Genomic DNA, 15,087 nt, shown 5'->3' with positions numbered 1-15,087 from the left:
AAGGCCCTCTGCCTGGTTCCCTCTTTGTGGCACAGGTCATCATCCGATGAATTTGGAGCTTCATTTACTTCTATGTTTATATTTAAAGAAAATATGCATTTTAAAAGTATTGCACCTTGATTGTAATATTAAGAATGCACTTAAAATTACTATGCACAACAATGAATAAGGGATTGCAATGCACACACAGTTAAGCAGCATAAATATTTGTTAACGAAGTCTAATATTTCTATCTTGTTGTGATTATTATTACTTTTATTGCTACTAATACCAGCGGCTTACAAGACTGAGCTCTATTCTGCCTTGGTCAGACGCCACCTGGAATACTGTGGGAAGAAACCCCTCACCCCCCAGAGAGATGCTGGCTCAGACAGCCCCCTGAGCTTAGACTACAAAGCCTCTGAGGGCGTGCAGAGTGCAAATCTCCCCCGGGGCCCCTCTCCCTCCTGGGGGCCCTGCCCCTGCCAGCCTCTCCGGCCTCTGAGGGCGTGCAGAGTGCAAATCTCCCCTGGGGCCCTTCTCCCTCCTGGGGGCCCTGCCCCTGCCAGCCTCTCCGGCCTCTGAGGGCGTGCAAAGTGCAAATCTCCCCCGGGGCCCCTCTCCCTCCTGGGGGCCCTGCCCCTGCCAGCCTCTCCGGCCTCTGAGAGCGTGCAGAGTGCAAATCTCCCCCGGGGCCCCTCTCCCTCCTGGGGGCCCTGCCCCTGCCAGCCTCTCCGGCCTCTGAGAGCGTGCAGAGTGCAGCTGGACGGGCTGCAGGCGCTGGTGTCCCTGGCGGACGAGGAGGGGAAGGGGCCACCCTCAAAAGGCCCTGCGACTCCCGCCAGCCTCCGCCGTGGGCGCCGTCCAGGTTGCTGAGTCGAGTTCCCAGCATGCACTGCCAGCTCCCTCAGGCCAGCAGTCGATTCCCAGCATGCCTTGCTGTGGGGTTTCGTATTAATTTGAAATTTAGCCGTTTTCCCAGTGTATAGTGGTACCTCGGATTAGTTACGCTTCAGGTTACAGACTCCGCTAGCCCAGAAATAGTCTTAAGAACTTTACCTCAGGATGAGAACAGAAATTGTGTGGCGGCAGCGGGAGGCCCCATTAGCTAAAGTGGTACCTCAGGATAAGAACAGTTCTTAACCTGAGGTACCACTGTCTAAACAGATAAATAAATCCCAAGGTGTCTTTTGTTAGGTTTCACATATTAGCTTTATTGATGAATTGTCCTTTATTAGGTTTCATTTCCCTCACGTCCTTCTTCCCAGCATGCTTTGCTGCCCCTCTTCTCCAAACAAGGATCCTGTTTCCTATAATTGAAATTTACCCATTTTCGAACGTATAACTGCAAAAATACATGTGAAAGTGTCTTTTGTTAGGTTTCACTTGTTAGCTTTATTAGAAATTATCCTTTATTAGGTTTCATTTCCCTCACGTCCTTCTTCCCAGCATGCTTTGCTGCCCCTTCTTCTCACAAACAAGGATCCTGTTTCCTATCATTTTATTTTTCTCTAGACGTATTTGGATTCTTCCATTTAAACTTGACGGAGGGACAGAGCGATGGAGAAAGAGAGAAGGCTTTTCCTCACAGCCTTTCCCTCACCCTTCCCAGGCTGCCCTGCGCAACCTTCCTCCAGGCGTGCTCATAAACTAAAAATCACCAGTTATTATACTAATAAACCCCATAACCCAGGAAGTCGCGAAGAGACCTCGTCCTTTTCCTCCTTCCCTTGGAGGCACCTAGAACGGCTTCCCCCTTTTCCCGACGTCCCGCGGCTCCTGCGCCCTGGACAACAGAGGCCAAAATGGCGCTGGCCACCCGCCAGTTGTTTTACCTGCAATTTAGAGCTCCAAAAATGCTTTAAATGCATGTTGTGGCTGTGATTATTATAGTGCTTTTAATATTCTGTTGGGAGCCGCCCAGAGTGGCCAGGGAAAGCAATATTATTATTATTATTATTATTATTATTATTATTATTATTAGCTCATCGCCTTGATTGCAATGAAACCTAAAGCAGACCCACTGAAATGCAATTATTAACTTGGTTTTGGGTTTACACCAACCATTCTTCTTTTCCCAATAACCCTGAGATGTTTTTAACTGCTTTTAAACTGGGATCTTTCATGAGGAAGGGTGGCATATAAATCAAATAAAGGAGAAGAAATTTGGAGTATTGAGTAAATTTAGTTATAAAAATATTTATTTAGTACATTACCGTATTGGCCCGAATATAAGCCGCACCTTTAAAATTCAAGGGGGAGGAAAGAAGACAATACCCGAATATAAGATGCTCCCTTAAAATCCCGCAGGCACTCACCCCTCTTCCATTTGACCCTAAGTCTGTTCCGGCAGCGATATTGTAAAAGCCAGCTTTCGTAAGGTCGTGAATTGAAGCTGCACTTTAACCTTTCACGGTCGGAATTTGGGGGGGAAGTGAGGCTTATAATCAGGCCAATACGGTAATGTACTACGACAAAGACGATGGCTATCAGTTGACAGAGCACTCTGATATGCGTGTTCATTAAATCTAGTTTAATGATGATGATGATGATGATGATGATGAAAAGGCGTTGCAATGGAGGAGTGCAGGGAAAAGAAAACTCCTGGCACGCATTCTTTCTTGCTACAGAATTGAAAGCTTTCTCCGCTTTTCTCCTTCTTTTTCTCTTGGGTGGTGTGTTCAGCGGTCACCCCCAGGGGAAACAGGTCCCCCCCCCTTGGAGGAAATGGACTGATGGGAACCTGGCTGTGACATCGGCTCAGAATCCCAACCTCACTTTGCAGCTGAGGCCAACCCCTGCCCTGCGCAGCCGCCTTTGGGGGCCTAATCTGCAACTGCAAAGTGAGAAGATTGACGCCTGGGAAAATGGTGAGGGGGCCAACAGGAAACTGCTAAGGGAATTTTGAGTCCTTTTATTCTGTTGCAGTTGCAGAGAAAAGAGGGTGGGGGGTGGGGGTCCGCCCCAGGTGTCATCACTGAGGGGGGTGGCAAAAGGACAAAAAGCAGAGTTTAAAAATAAATAAAAATTGGGCTCACCAAACCTTTTAGTTGAGTCAAAAAACGCGGCTGGCACTGGGCGCCACACCGTGGGGGCTGGCACTTACCGGGGGGGTGCAGAGTGCCTGATCCACGCATCTCTCCTGGGGGTGACTTGGTGGCTTGGGCCCCTGCAGGCTGGGCACTGCCTGAAACGGCAGCGTGGGGCTTGCGTCTGCCCCCTGTCTCTCCCTCAACCGCCCTACACCTGGGGGGAAGGCGGCAGAGAGGCTCCAGGCAGCGCCCCCCACCCGCAGGACCTCCGCGTTGAACCGGGCACCCGAGTGGCTGGCTATGCCGCTGTTCTGTTGTTTTAATGATGGGTGCCTTGAGAGTTAATGTGCTGTGCTTGCTGCCCCACTCGTCCTGATGGACCAGCCCCCCATGGCACCAGGGATGTAGGGCTTCCCTGGCTAGCGACTCAACGTGGACAGGAGAGTTTGCCTTCTGGGTTCCTGTCTCATTTTGGGCTGCTCTCTTTCTCCTCTCTCCCCACCACCACTGCCACCACCTCTAGGGTCCTGTCTCTGCCGGACGTCAGCCTCTGAATCCGATGAAAAAGTGGCTAGCAAGGAGGATGAGCCACAGGAAGAACCAGGGAGCCCCCCAGAGGAGGAAGGGGAGGACAAGGAGACCCTTGATTTGCCCGATTTGCTGTGCCCCCCCCCACCTGGAGACAACGCAGAAGAACACCTGGAGCTAAGAGGTCAGACGAAACATTAAGATACAATCATTCATGACATATTAAAAGCTTCCCTGAACAGGGCTGCCTTCAGATGTCTTCTAACAGTCAGATAGTTGTTTATTTATTTGACATCTGCTGGGAGGGCATTCCACAGGAGGTGCCATCACCGAGAAGGCCCTATGCAGTGGGGGAACCGCCAGAAGGCCCTCAGCGCTGGATCTCAGTGTCCGGGCAGAACGATGGGGGTGGAGATAATTCTCCTGGGTTGCTTTTGGTTTGGTATTTGTTTTGTAAGATATCTCTTTTGAATGAGTTTCCAGGTGGCTCCTGCCAAATGAAGTTATTAATTGCAAAGTGGGCTTGGCGATAATAAAACCATGTTGGCACTTCGCAAAGCCGGTTCTCTCTGGGGTTTTCCTGCCTCCTATACCTCCCCCCCCCCCCCGCTTGTTCTTGGTTTTGTGTCTCGTTCAGATCTCTCCAAGGCCAGCCACATGAGAACCTGGGAGAGGAGTGTTCCCTACTGACTACAACCCTTTCGTATAAAGCCTCGCCCCCCCAAAATAAGAGGAAGGATTATGACAGCCTGCCACCACAAGGGCCCTTTTTGGTGTGGCTCCTTCACAAACGGTCTGGAGGGCAGCAACACAAGAAGGGGCCTTTTCTGTGGTGGCTCCCCACTTGCGGAATGCTCTCTCCAGGGAGGCTCATCTGGCGCCTTCATTATGTATCTTTAGGTGCCAAGCAAAGACGTTTCTCTAGAACAGAGCTTCCCAAACTGTGTGTCGCACACCTTAGTGCTCCTCCCAGGGCTGGAAAAGGGCTAGTTGAACTGAATCCTTGTGTTGCGAAATGAGGCATGTCTCCAAAGTGTGTCACCAACATGGAAAGTTCTGCTCCAGAACCAGCCTTTGGCTAATGGAACAATGCATGGCCTTTTCAACATGCTTGTGGATTGGGAGGTTGGCTTATGAGTTCGTTGTTTTTTTTAATCCATATGTTGTGTTTTTATTTTGTATTTTTATCCTGTAAGCCGCCCTGAGAGGTTCCGGGTTTAATTAATCAACCAATTGATTGATTGATTGATTGATTAATGATTGTGGCATTTCCCCAGAATCTGGAGGTGAATTGTTTACTTTTCTCACAGGACTGCGAGGAAGAGAGGCCTCCGAAGACCCCCACTTGCCTCGGTTCCATCGTCTTCAGGACTCACAGGGTCTTCAGAAGAGCGCCGCTGCCAGCACCACCAGTGCCACCGGGGCAACCCAGTACAAGAACCAGCAGGGGGCGCAGGGAGAAAGGAGGCCACTCTGCACGCGGCTCAGGCGCTGGATGTGGCAGAATCGCAGCTGTGTCCACCCTGAACCAAGGTGAGGAGGAGTTGGGAGGCTTTTGTCACCCCCCCAGGGATGACACTCGGGGCGATACCCCCCCCCCGCACCCCACCTTCCTCCGCCAGTGGTGGCAGGGGAAGTAGCACCTGGAGGCGCCCGAGTCCCTAAGGGACATTTCCCCCTCGTTGTCCTTGCACAGGTCTTAATCCTTGTAGTCCAAATTGGAGAGGGGGAATAAAAGATCAGAGCGCAGAGGCAAGCGGGGCGAGAAACCGAAACCCACGTGGCCCTACGCCGGCGTCCCACACGGCCAGCCCCAGTCCTACAGCCCGACACCTTTTGAGATTGTGGAGCAGAACAGAGAAGACAGCGGGCAAAGGGTGGACGGCGAAGGAGAAGTGCGAGAGAACGACAGTGTCTGCGTTGGTGGAGGAGAAGGAGAAGACAGGACTGAGAGGGGAACGATCCTGGAAGGTGGCTTGAAAAGAAGGGGCAAAACACGTTGCTTCCGGGTTTGCCATTCGCGCATGCGCAGACGCTCAAAATGACGTCACGCGCATGCGTGGAAGCGGCAAATCGCGACCAGCACACGCGCAGACGTGGGTTGCGTTCGCTTCAGGATGCGAACGGGGCTCCGGAACGGATTCCGTTTGCATCCAAAAGTACCACTGTATACTAATGGGAGACTTAAATGGAGTTACATCGTTAGAGATGGGAGTTATTTGCCCAGTCAAGTGGGGCATGGACTTTATGAAACAGATCAAATAAATAAATAAATAAATATTGATTGATAAAAATAATAAAGCTGCTAGAATGCTACCCTGGTCCTGTTAGCTAGGGATGTTGGAAGTTGTAGTCCCAAAGCAGCTGGAGGGCCAAGTTTGGCAGTGCCTGCCATTCCCAAAACACAATGTTCAGCATCCACCATGGAAACTGCATTGTAGCAAACAGATGACAATGGCCGCTGGGCCCCACTCCCACCCAAAAGTTGTAGAATTGTCATGCGGGAAGGTATTATGTGGGAAAGTTTTTCTATGTCTGGCAGTATTTGTGGGAGTCAGAAGCTAATTCGTATCGAAAGTACTGAAATTAATGTAGTGATAATTAGTATAACTATAAGGTTCATTACTTTTTCTCAGGTTAGACTGAGGCTGGATGATTGGAAGTCATCTATATTAGCTATATTAAACAAGTAAGAGCCTCATCAGTAGACTGATACGTACAGGAATAGTCATACGACATCTACAAAATGTCAGTATCAGGCGGCTGCTTCAAATCCGAAGTGGTGACTTGTTGTAAAGTGAAATAGGGTTTGTCGAATAAGACAAATAAGGAGAAAAGTTGACCAGCACCCTGCAATGCAGGGGTCACAGCTGAAGAACCCACGCCGTCCAACCTCTGCTTTAAAACCTTCAAGGAAGGTGAAGTAGGTGGGTTCCCACGAGGCAAGACACAGTGATAACAGCAAGAACCTTTACTGAACTGTAGGAGTGCAAATATCCAGAGTGTGGGGTCAGGTGGGATTACTATGAGGAATTATAAAATATGCATCAAGCCATTGTGTCCATGATGAATGCATTGTGTTGACTGGGTTTGATACATTGACAATAATTTCTGATCAAATCCCACAACCCTCTGCATCTCTGGCCATTTCCTCTACTGCCCATTTCTCTCTCTTCACAAGTCACGTACACAGCCCAGTTGCTTAGACAGGCAGGCGTCTTGGGTCATCAAAGATAGTGGGCAAGTTTCTTTGATGTAGCCTTTCTGATATGTTAATCCTAGGATGTTAATCTTAGGGCCAGGAAACAGACCTCACATGAAGGTGATAATGATCGCTGTCCTCCTGGCCATCCTTTTCATATGTATTGATTGTTTATCACCTCCCAGGGTTGCCAAACGTCCTCCTTTGTAGTTCTGTTATTTGTTTACCCCAGAAATATGTGTGCTTAATTAGTTTAACTTGTCCCCACGTGGGTTTGTTGAAATGCTCAGAAGAAATCTGATTGGTTCTTACGAACACTCTGTAAAAAGTTCTTTTGTGAATAAAACGACCTGGGCCAGGGGCTGGAGGCAGACAGACAGAGAGAATATTATACGCACCCTTCCCAGAGTCTTGCTGGTTCAAGTCTCTGTGTGTATTCTTATTAATCAGAGTTCAATCCTTCCTTTACTTTGTGAACGCCTCATTGAACAACATAACTGGGAAACAGGGGCAAAGCAACTGCTGCTATACATTTATGAAAGCCTGGGCCACTCCCACTCCCAACGTGATTGGCTGTTTAAACTTCCAAGCTGCGAATCACAGCTGAGAGTACAAGGGCCAATGGCAGAGGCCCAAATCCTGAAATGTTCTGTGATTGGACAACACGTATCAAATCAGAACACAGGAGCTCAGAATCCTTAGTCCAGACTCCAGCTCAGGCAAACACAGACCACTGAATACATAACAGGAGAGTCCACCACCTTTAGGGATGTGTATAGATGCTTTATTAGATATAGCCTTCCTTCCTCATGTTTGTGAGTTCAGTAGGGAAGCTTAAATAGGCTAGTTTTAGCCTTTTAGTTTAAGTAAACCAGGATGCTATAAGGAAAGACTGGGGTCTCCTGGTATTCCCCACCGCTTTTTCCCTCCCTCCTAATATAACAATTGCACACAAAATAGCCTTGTAAAAGGTAAAAAATGGTCTTGCAAAAGGTAATAAAAATAACATTTACTCACTCGCAATACTTGTTGAAGAGGAACAGATAACAGCAGCTTTCTTCAGGCAGGCTTAAAATGGTAACTCCATTACAAAGACATACTTTAATCCATGGGCACGCAAACTAAGGCCCGGGGGCCAGATCTGGCCCAATCGCCTTCTAAATCCGGCCTGCAGACGGTCTGGGAATCAGCATGTTTTTATGAGTAGAATGTGTCCTTTTATTTAAAATGCATCTCTGGGTTATTTGTGGGGCATAGGAATTCATTCATTCCGCCCCCCGCCCCCAATATAGTCCAGTCCCCCCCAAGGACCCCTGCTGAAAAAGTTTGCTGACCCCTGCTTTAATCTATTTTAAGATGGAGCCTCAGGCATAGATGGTGTTCTACACTGCTGGAATGAGGGCAAAGAGCAAGGTGAGATTGTCTTGTTGGGTTCGACTGCATTGTAAATATCCTGCAGTCCCTTCCACTGTCCAATAGCTCTTACCTCCAGCAGGGTTCCTCCTAAGATTTTGTTGCTATCTCCGTTCTTGTGATTTGAAACCTTTGGATTGGGTTTAAACCCCACCCCACCCCAGAACAGCAGCAGCAAACCAGCTTGCACCATCTTCCATGTGACGAAGCCCTTTCAGATATTTGAAGGTGCCTCTCATGTCAGTGTTTGGTCTCATCTCCAAGGCCCACAACTGTTCCTTGCAAGGCTTGATTCCCACAACTCTGAAAGCATCGCCAAGACCCCATAAACAGAGGTGGGGAGAGGGATTTCAAGATTCTGTGTCCTTGCCATCCCCATACAGAGGACATGGTGTGACTATGGTGTAGGCCACACTAAACCTGCCCCCTGCCCAACTCTGGGTCTAGCTAAGCCTAATATTATTGATCTCAATGTTGTGCATTTCCACCATGTTACCCATGAACGATGGGCTAGAAATGTGGTTAAGTCAATGCATGTGGCAAAACTCTCTCTTCTCCATTCCTTGCCAAGGAAAATACTGACAGCAAAAGGTAAAGGAAAAGGGACCCCTGACTGTTAGGTCCAGTCGTGGCCGACTATGGGGTTGCGGCACTCATCTCGCTTTACTGGCCGAGGGAGCTGGTGTACAGCTTCCGGGTCATGTGGCCAGCAGGACTAAGCCGCTTCTGGTGAACCAGAGCAGCGCACGGAAATGCCGTTTACCTTCCCACTGGAGAGGTACCTATTTATCTACGTGCAGTTTGACGTGCTCTCGGACTGCTAGGTTGGCAGGAGCAGGGGCCGAGCAATGTGAGTTCACAAGGACAGAAATCTAAGTATTGAGGGCCAGCGACAATGCAGGGACCATTTTGGGGGTCGATTTCCTGCTTTCATTGCTGTCAATTTCCCCTGTATTTCTTGCTATTTGTAAAACGTGTTTTACAGATTTGTGTTTTGGTTGCCTTTTTTTAAAAAAAAACCACCTCATTCTATTGTGTCTGCTACTAGTTTATATGAATATATTTTTATTGCAATTCTTCTTCTTCATACCCCACCTATCTAGCTACGCTGCCCCAACCACTCTGGGCAGCTTCCAACACATATAAAAACAATTTTGTACTTGAAATGGGAATGAACAAAGTTAACATGGCTTGCCAATTACTTAAATTAGGGTAAGAACTGTGGTGCTTTTAGAAATCCTAGGTATTGTCACTGCTTCCATCCTTTGGTGATGAAGGATGTAAAGTGTGGGGTTCTTTTTTAAAAAAAAAAAAAAAAAAAAGAGGGAAAGGTGAGGGAGCAAAGGATGTTTGGGGAAGGGACAGAGCTCAGGGAGAGCATCTGCCTTGCAAGCAGACGGTCCCAGGTTCGAATCCTGACAGCATTGCCAGGTAAGGTTGGGAATGTCTCCTGCCTGAACTGCTGGAGAGCTTCTGCCAGTCAGTGCAGACACCACTGGCGGGGGGGCACATCTTTAAAGTTAAATATTACAAATATTATGCCTGAATGTATCCTTTCAACTTGACAGCTCAGGGAAGTTACCTAGCTTTAAAAAATAATATAAAATCATCTCCTTTGCCAGTTTCCTCCATTCCAAAGGTATTTTCCCCTTGAAAAAGGACTCCAGGAAGTTCCCAGAGGTGACAATTGCTGGGCTCATTGTTAGCCAAAGGAAGCCAAATCTCATCACCTGACTCGCCTCAGGCCCCAGACATGAAAAAAGGAACTTCTATTGTACTTTTGGGTGGTGGGTACTTAAGACATATTTGTCTAGGCTAATCTTATACCCGAGTCTTGCCCTGCCATGTCTGCTTATGCTAATCGTGTACCAAGGACTTGTCTGGACATGTTTGCCAAGGTTAACCCCCCCCCTTTGGTGACATGTCAGTGATGTAGCAATGATGTAGCAATGATGCTGTATGAACTGTATTCTGGGATATGGTGGGAAAGTTTTAAAAGTCTTTGTCACCCCATCCTCGGGGTTCAAATTTGCTCTTTGAACCTATTGCGCAATAAACTTTGGTCTACAGCTATTTGCTCCTGTTGGTGGCTGGACTCCTTCCTTTATTCCACAGGGACCCGCGGGCTCTGCCCGACCAGCTGGGTGACTGAGCAGCCTCACACCCAGATTTTTCCCTAACACCACTGCGCTAGATGGAGCAATGGCCTGGCTTCGTATGGGGCGGCTTGCAATGTTTCTATGCCCCAGAGAAAGAAACGCAGTGTTCAAAAGCCAGAAATGGCACTGGCAAGCTGGCATGCGCTTCCAAACATGCACACCCCATACTCCACTTTGCCTGCGGCCAACAGGGGGGGGGAAACAAAACCACGCCGGGAGAGAAGCGCTGCGCCAATTTCCAATATTTTAATGAGTAACTACATGTTACACCTCATAATTATAAAAGAATAAGAATCCATAAAAATATTTTCTTTTCATAATACGCACTTAAAGATACTTGGGGGCAAGTCGTTTGTGGTTCGTGGGTTTTTCGTTTCGTTTTAGGCAAGTTTCTCCTCGCTTGAAATTCTGCCCCACCCCTGAGAGGCAAGAATGTGTGTTTGTGGGGGGGGGAGAGCCCAGAGGGTGTGAGCAAGCAGGCGAGGGGGGGTGTTTCTTCCCACGAGGCGTAAGTTGCGGCGAAGCCTGGCACATGGGCGCCCCCGCCTTTCTTTATAAACCACCCCAAATCGCGGTTCAGGCTGTGTTGCGGGGATGCCCTAAGACCAGAGGAGGGGGGTCGTGGGGCAGGGGGAGGAGGAGAACCAACGGGCAAGAGGTGTTGCTAGAACAGGGGATGGGCGGGGGGGATACAGTCGCTGACCCGCAGAGAACTGAGCACGCCTGTGGGGCTGGAAGCTCAGGGCTTGGGAGGCGGAGACGAAGGGTTGGTGAGACGGGGGGGCAGTGCCTATAAGCCAGAGAGAGTGGACAGAGGGAGCCGTATTTGCATAAATAAATCTGGCTGCAAAAAAACCCCCTAGAACCCCCCCCCCCTTTTCCATCCAGAAGTGACTGCAGTTTCTGGACACGGTTGCCTTAGGGGAAAGAAGAGTGTGTTTGAGACGGGGGAATGACGCAAGGGTTATGGAGAGAGAAGTCAAAACAGCAAAGCCTTCTAAGTGGGGAGCCCAAACACACAAACACCTGCCCAAATCCTTCCGAGAGCCTGAATTTGCCACAGGACACAGCCAGGAAGCCACAGCACCAAGGACAGAGGCATCGTCAAACCCCCCCCCCACAGCCTACACCCCCCCTCACCCACATCTTGGCAGCACAGCACCAAGCGCTGGTCTGTTTCTGAGCCCCAGAAAAGCTCTCTCGCAGGACTCAGTGGGGAGAGGAAAGGAAAGGAGAGGAGGGGGGGAGTTTAAGAGGGACACAAGACAGTACTGGAGATGTAGGGGGCGGGACATGAGGGCAGGGGAGCGCTTGACTTTTATTCCCGGCCCAAAAAGTAGCAGCAAAACAGAAAAGGGGTCCTGGGGAGGGGAGAGAGAGAGAGAGAGAGAGAGAGAAGGAAAACTTTAAAAGAGAAGCTGGAGGGACAAGGCAGAGCAGTGCCAATCCAGTTGGGCAGGGGGTGAGGGGTCTCAGGGCCCCTCGTGAATTCAGGGCTCAGGGAGGGCAACACGGACCAGTGCTCAGGGTATCGGGAGGCTGCTGGAGGGTGGGGGGAGAGGTTGGGGCAAAAAAAGGAGGCCAGAGGAGGAGCGAGTCTTCAGCGTCTACGTCGAGTTGCGGGTGGGCAGGGAGACAGCAGCCCCTGTCCACGCCCCATACCGTGCCGTTCCCCCTCCCCCAGCCCTGTCCTCAGAGGTATTCTTGAAGAAAGTGCAGCAGCGTGATTTCGTAGTGCTCCCCAGACTCAGGGCAGCGAATACTGTGTCGCTCGTTGGGGTAGATCTGCACACAAGAAAGGGGGGGGGGGACAGGAAGAGATGAGAAGCTTCCAGACCTCATCAGGCAAAACGTAGGTTGAGTGGTCACTGTGAGTTGCACACATTCACCGGGCCTCGTGGAAAAAGCACATATAATCACAGCATTGTAGGGTTGCAGTGCAGGAATTGTTCCTCAAAGAGGAAATTCTGTGCAACCTGGAAATGAAGGAATGGGTTTCCAAAACCTAAAACCTTACTGGGCAGTCAGTCTGAAACAGGCCCCAAATCCTTCTCCAAGGGAGCATTTCTAAAATGCTTTAACTTGAGCTCTTGAGCCAAAACCCAGCTGTATAAACAAGTGCTCAAAGCTCTTTCCTTTATCAGTCCGTGACACCTAATGAATGGCCTTGTCCGTTCCAAAGTGGAGCAGGGATGACGCATCTGGGTCTTATCTTACACTGAGGCACAGACCTTGTCAGCCACCCGGGAACAGCGCCAGGAGTTGGTGACTCTTGCTCCAAGATAAGAGTATAGGAACAGGCACACCCTTTTATGGTCAAGAGTACAGGAAGAGGAACACTCTTTTATGGTTAAGAGTAACGGAGCAGGAACATCTGTGATGTCAACCTGCGTGTATAAGCTGACGTGGTTGGATTCCTGGGGAAGGGGGGCGAGGGTGCCTGGAGGATATATATGCTGCATGAAATTTCTCATTTCTTTGGACTTGCTGTGGACTGACCACGCAAGTGCCTTCTGCTATCCGGAGAGCAGAATAAACTCTTTCTCTGAATCAACCTTGGTGTCATTTGACTTCCTTCCTCCCGTCCGGGAGCAACGCAGACCCCACCAGTCGGTAAAGTCTAATAAGGCTACAGCTAGCTCGACCCACCTGTAGTTGATAAGGTTTCCCAGCTCGGATCAGCTGGGAGATCAGGAAATTGGTGTGGAAAAAGTGCACGTTTTCATCCAGAAATCCATGGAGGATCAGCAGGCGATTGGGCCTAGAAGGAAGGCAAGGAAAGTACCAAACGTGAGAGCCAAGCTGCGCACCAGTGTTTGCGGCTGTTCATGGCAGAGAGGAGTTTGGACCACTTGGGCGTTCAATGACCAGGGCAATGGACACAAAGTGACCAGCAGGCAAAAATCATGCCGTGCTTTTTTTGAACCCTTGCCCCACTTCAGACAATCCACCTCACCCCACCCACCGCTATTAAAAAATAAAAATCAATCCCCAAACTCTCCAGCTTTCCCAAAATTCCCCAGACAAGCGGTTGACGTGGCAGGCCAGAAGAAGAAAGTCTGGAATTCTTTTCCATACAGTCCAATATGCCTCAGATGAAAATAGATACACTCTACTACAGGGACGCGGGTGGCGCTGTGGGTTAAACCACAGAGCCTAGGGCTTGCCGATCAGAAGGTTGGCGGTTCGAATCCCCATGACGGGGTGAGCTCCCATTGCTCAGTCCCTGCTCCTGCCAACCTAGCAGTTTGAAAGCACGTCAAAGTGCAAGTAGATAAATAGGTACCACTCTGGCGGGAAGATAAACGGCGTTTCCGTGCGCTGCTCTGGTTCGCCAGAAGCGGCTTAGTCCTGCCGGCCACATGACCCGGAAGCTGTACACCGGCTCCCTCGGCCAGTGAAGCGAGATGAGCGCCGCAACCCCAGAATCAGCAACTGGACCTAATGGTCAGGGGTCCCTTTAACTTTACTACAGGGGCATCCAACTCCCAAGAGACTGCAATCTACTCACATAATACAAAACGGGGGGTTTCAAGTCAAAGTCAAAGTGGTTGAGCTTTTTTTAGGGAGGGAAGTCCCGTTTTGGGGGGAGAGTTCAACTCAAAGTTGTCTAGGGAGAGGAAAATGGAGTAAAGCAGAAAAGTCGCTCACCAAAAGATCACTAAGAAAACAATCTGCCTCACAGTGAAAACTCCGTCTTCTGTTCCAGCGATTATGCTGAGATGGAGGACGGGTCAAGGGGCCAGGGCCAGATGCTCTTATGCCACAGCAAAGGAAAAGGAGCCCACCTCCCGATCGACCTGCTGGACACCCCTGCTCTGCTCTATTACTGATGTAGAATATAACGTCCCTATTTCCACCTGAGGAATGTCGAGAGAGCATGTATTTCTCTAGTACTCGCATAGTGCATTTAAGGCCCCCTAAGATGCCTCGCCGACCTTGGGGACATCCCTCTGATCCCTCCAGAACACACGAAACCGCACGGCCGACTGCTGCTTCCCCTCTCAGCCGGGGTCTGTGCCAGCTGGGACCAGGCTGCTGGGACAACACACCCTGCTCTGCCCCCGCCGCCCACCAGCACCGCTGCCCCACAACCCAACTAATCCAATACAACTAATCCAGAATGTGGCAGCTAGACTGGTGACTGGGAGCGGCCACAGAGACCACATAACACCGGCCTTGAAAGACCTACACTGGCTCCCAGTACGTTTCTGAGCACAATTCAAAGTGTTGGTGCTGACCTTGAAAGCCCTAAATGGCCTTGGTCCAGTATACCTGAAGGAGCGTCTCCACCCCCATCATTCAGCCCAGACACTGAGGTCCGGCTCTGAGGGCCTTCTGGCTGTTCCCTCGCTGTGAGAAGCCAAGTTACAGGGAACCAGGCAGAGGGCCTTTTCGGTGGTGGCACCCACTCTGTGGGACGCCCTCCCATCAGATGTCAAGGAAATAAACAACTATCTGGCTTTTAGAAGACATCTGAAGGCTGTTTAGGGAAGCTTTTAATGTTTGATGTATTACTGTATTTTAATATTCTGTTGGAAGCAGCTCAGAGTGGCTGGGGAAGCCCAGCCAGATGGGTGGGATATAAATAATAAATTATTCTTATTATTATTCTTATAACCCTTACTCATTGGGGAGTTTCTCTACATGCAGTGCCACAGAGCCTGCTTCATAGCCTTGCTGGTTGTTCTCTGGGACATCCATGTACCGTTCGGTGTATCCAGTATCGTACGCCATCCAGACCGTGACGGGGGCCCCTGCGATAGCAACCTGG

The 15,087-nt window shown here is 49.7% G+C and overlaps 1 protein-coding gene and 1 long non-coding RNA gene across 5 annotated transcripts in view; one reads left to right on the top strand and one right to left on the bottom strand.

The window, feature by feature from the left end:
* The first annotated feature begins 1,136 nt into the window (after positions 1–1,136).
* LOC308467542 lies at positions 1,137–7,164 on the top strand. Its single transcript, XR_013981189.1, has 4 exons — positions 1,137–1,217; positions 1,399–3,723; positions 4,850–5,072; positions 5,236–7,164. It is a non-coding gene; the product is annotated as an uncharacterized lncRNA (long non-coding RNA).
* A 3,376-nt stretch (positions 7,165–10,540) lies between these two features.
* Positions 10,541–15,087, bottom strand: part of DPP9 (dipeptidyl peptidase 9) — a gene marked incomplete at its 3' end in the record, with an annotated part of 46,613 nt that continues 42,066 nt past the window's right edge. For 3 of the 4 annotated variants that reach the window (XM_080988817.1, XM_080988816.1, XM_080988818.1), the window contains 3 exons: positions 14,941–15,083; positions 12,963–13,074; positions 10,541–12,098 (listed from right to left, as the gene is read on the bottom strand). In XM_080988817.1, coding sequence (XP_080844943.1) covers positions 12,006–12,098; positions 12,963–13,074; positions 14,941–15,083 — 348 coding nt within the window. Of the gene's footprint in view, positions 12,099–12,962; positions 13,075–14,936; positions 15,084–15,087 lie in introns of those variants that run through there. The other variant, XM_080988819.1, reaches the window with a different exon arrangement.

This window comes from Podarcis pityusensis, assembly GCF_964106645.2.
Source record: "Podarcis pityusensis genome assembly, chromosome: 18".
In the NCBI taxonomy this organism is placed as follows: Eukaryota; Metazoa; Chordata; class Lepidosauria; order Squamata; family Lacertidae; genus Podarcis; species Podarcis pityusensis.
The sequence above is the reverse complement of the archived record's forward strand: the minus strand, read 5'-3'. Positions and strand labels throughout refer to the sequence as shown.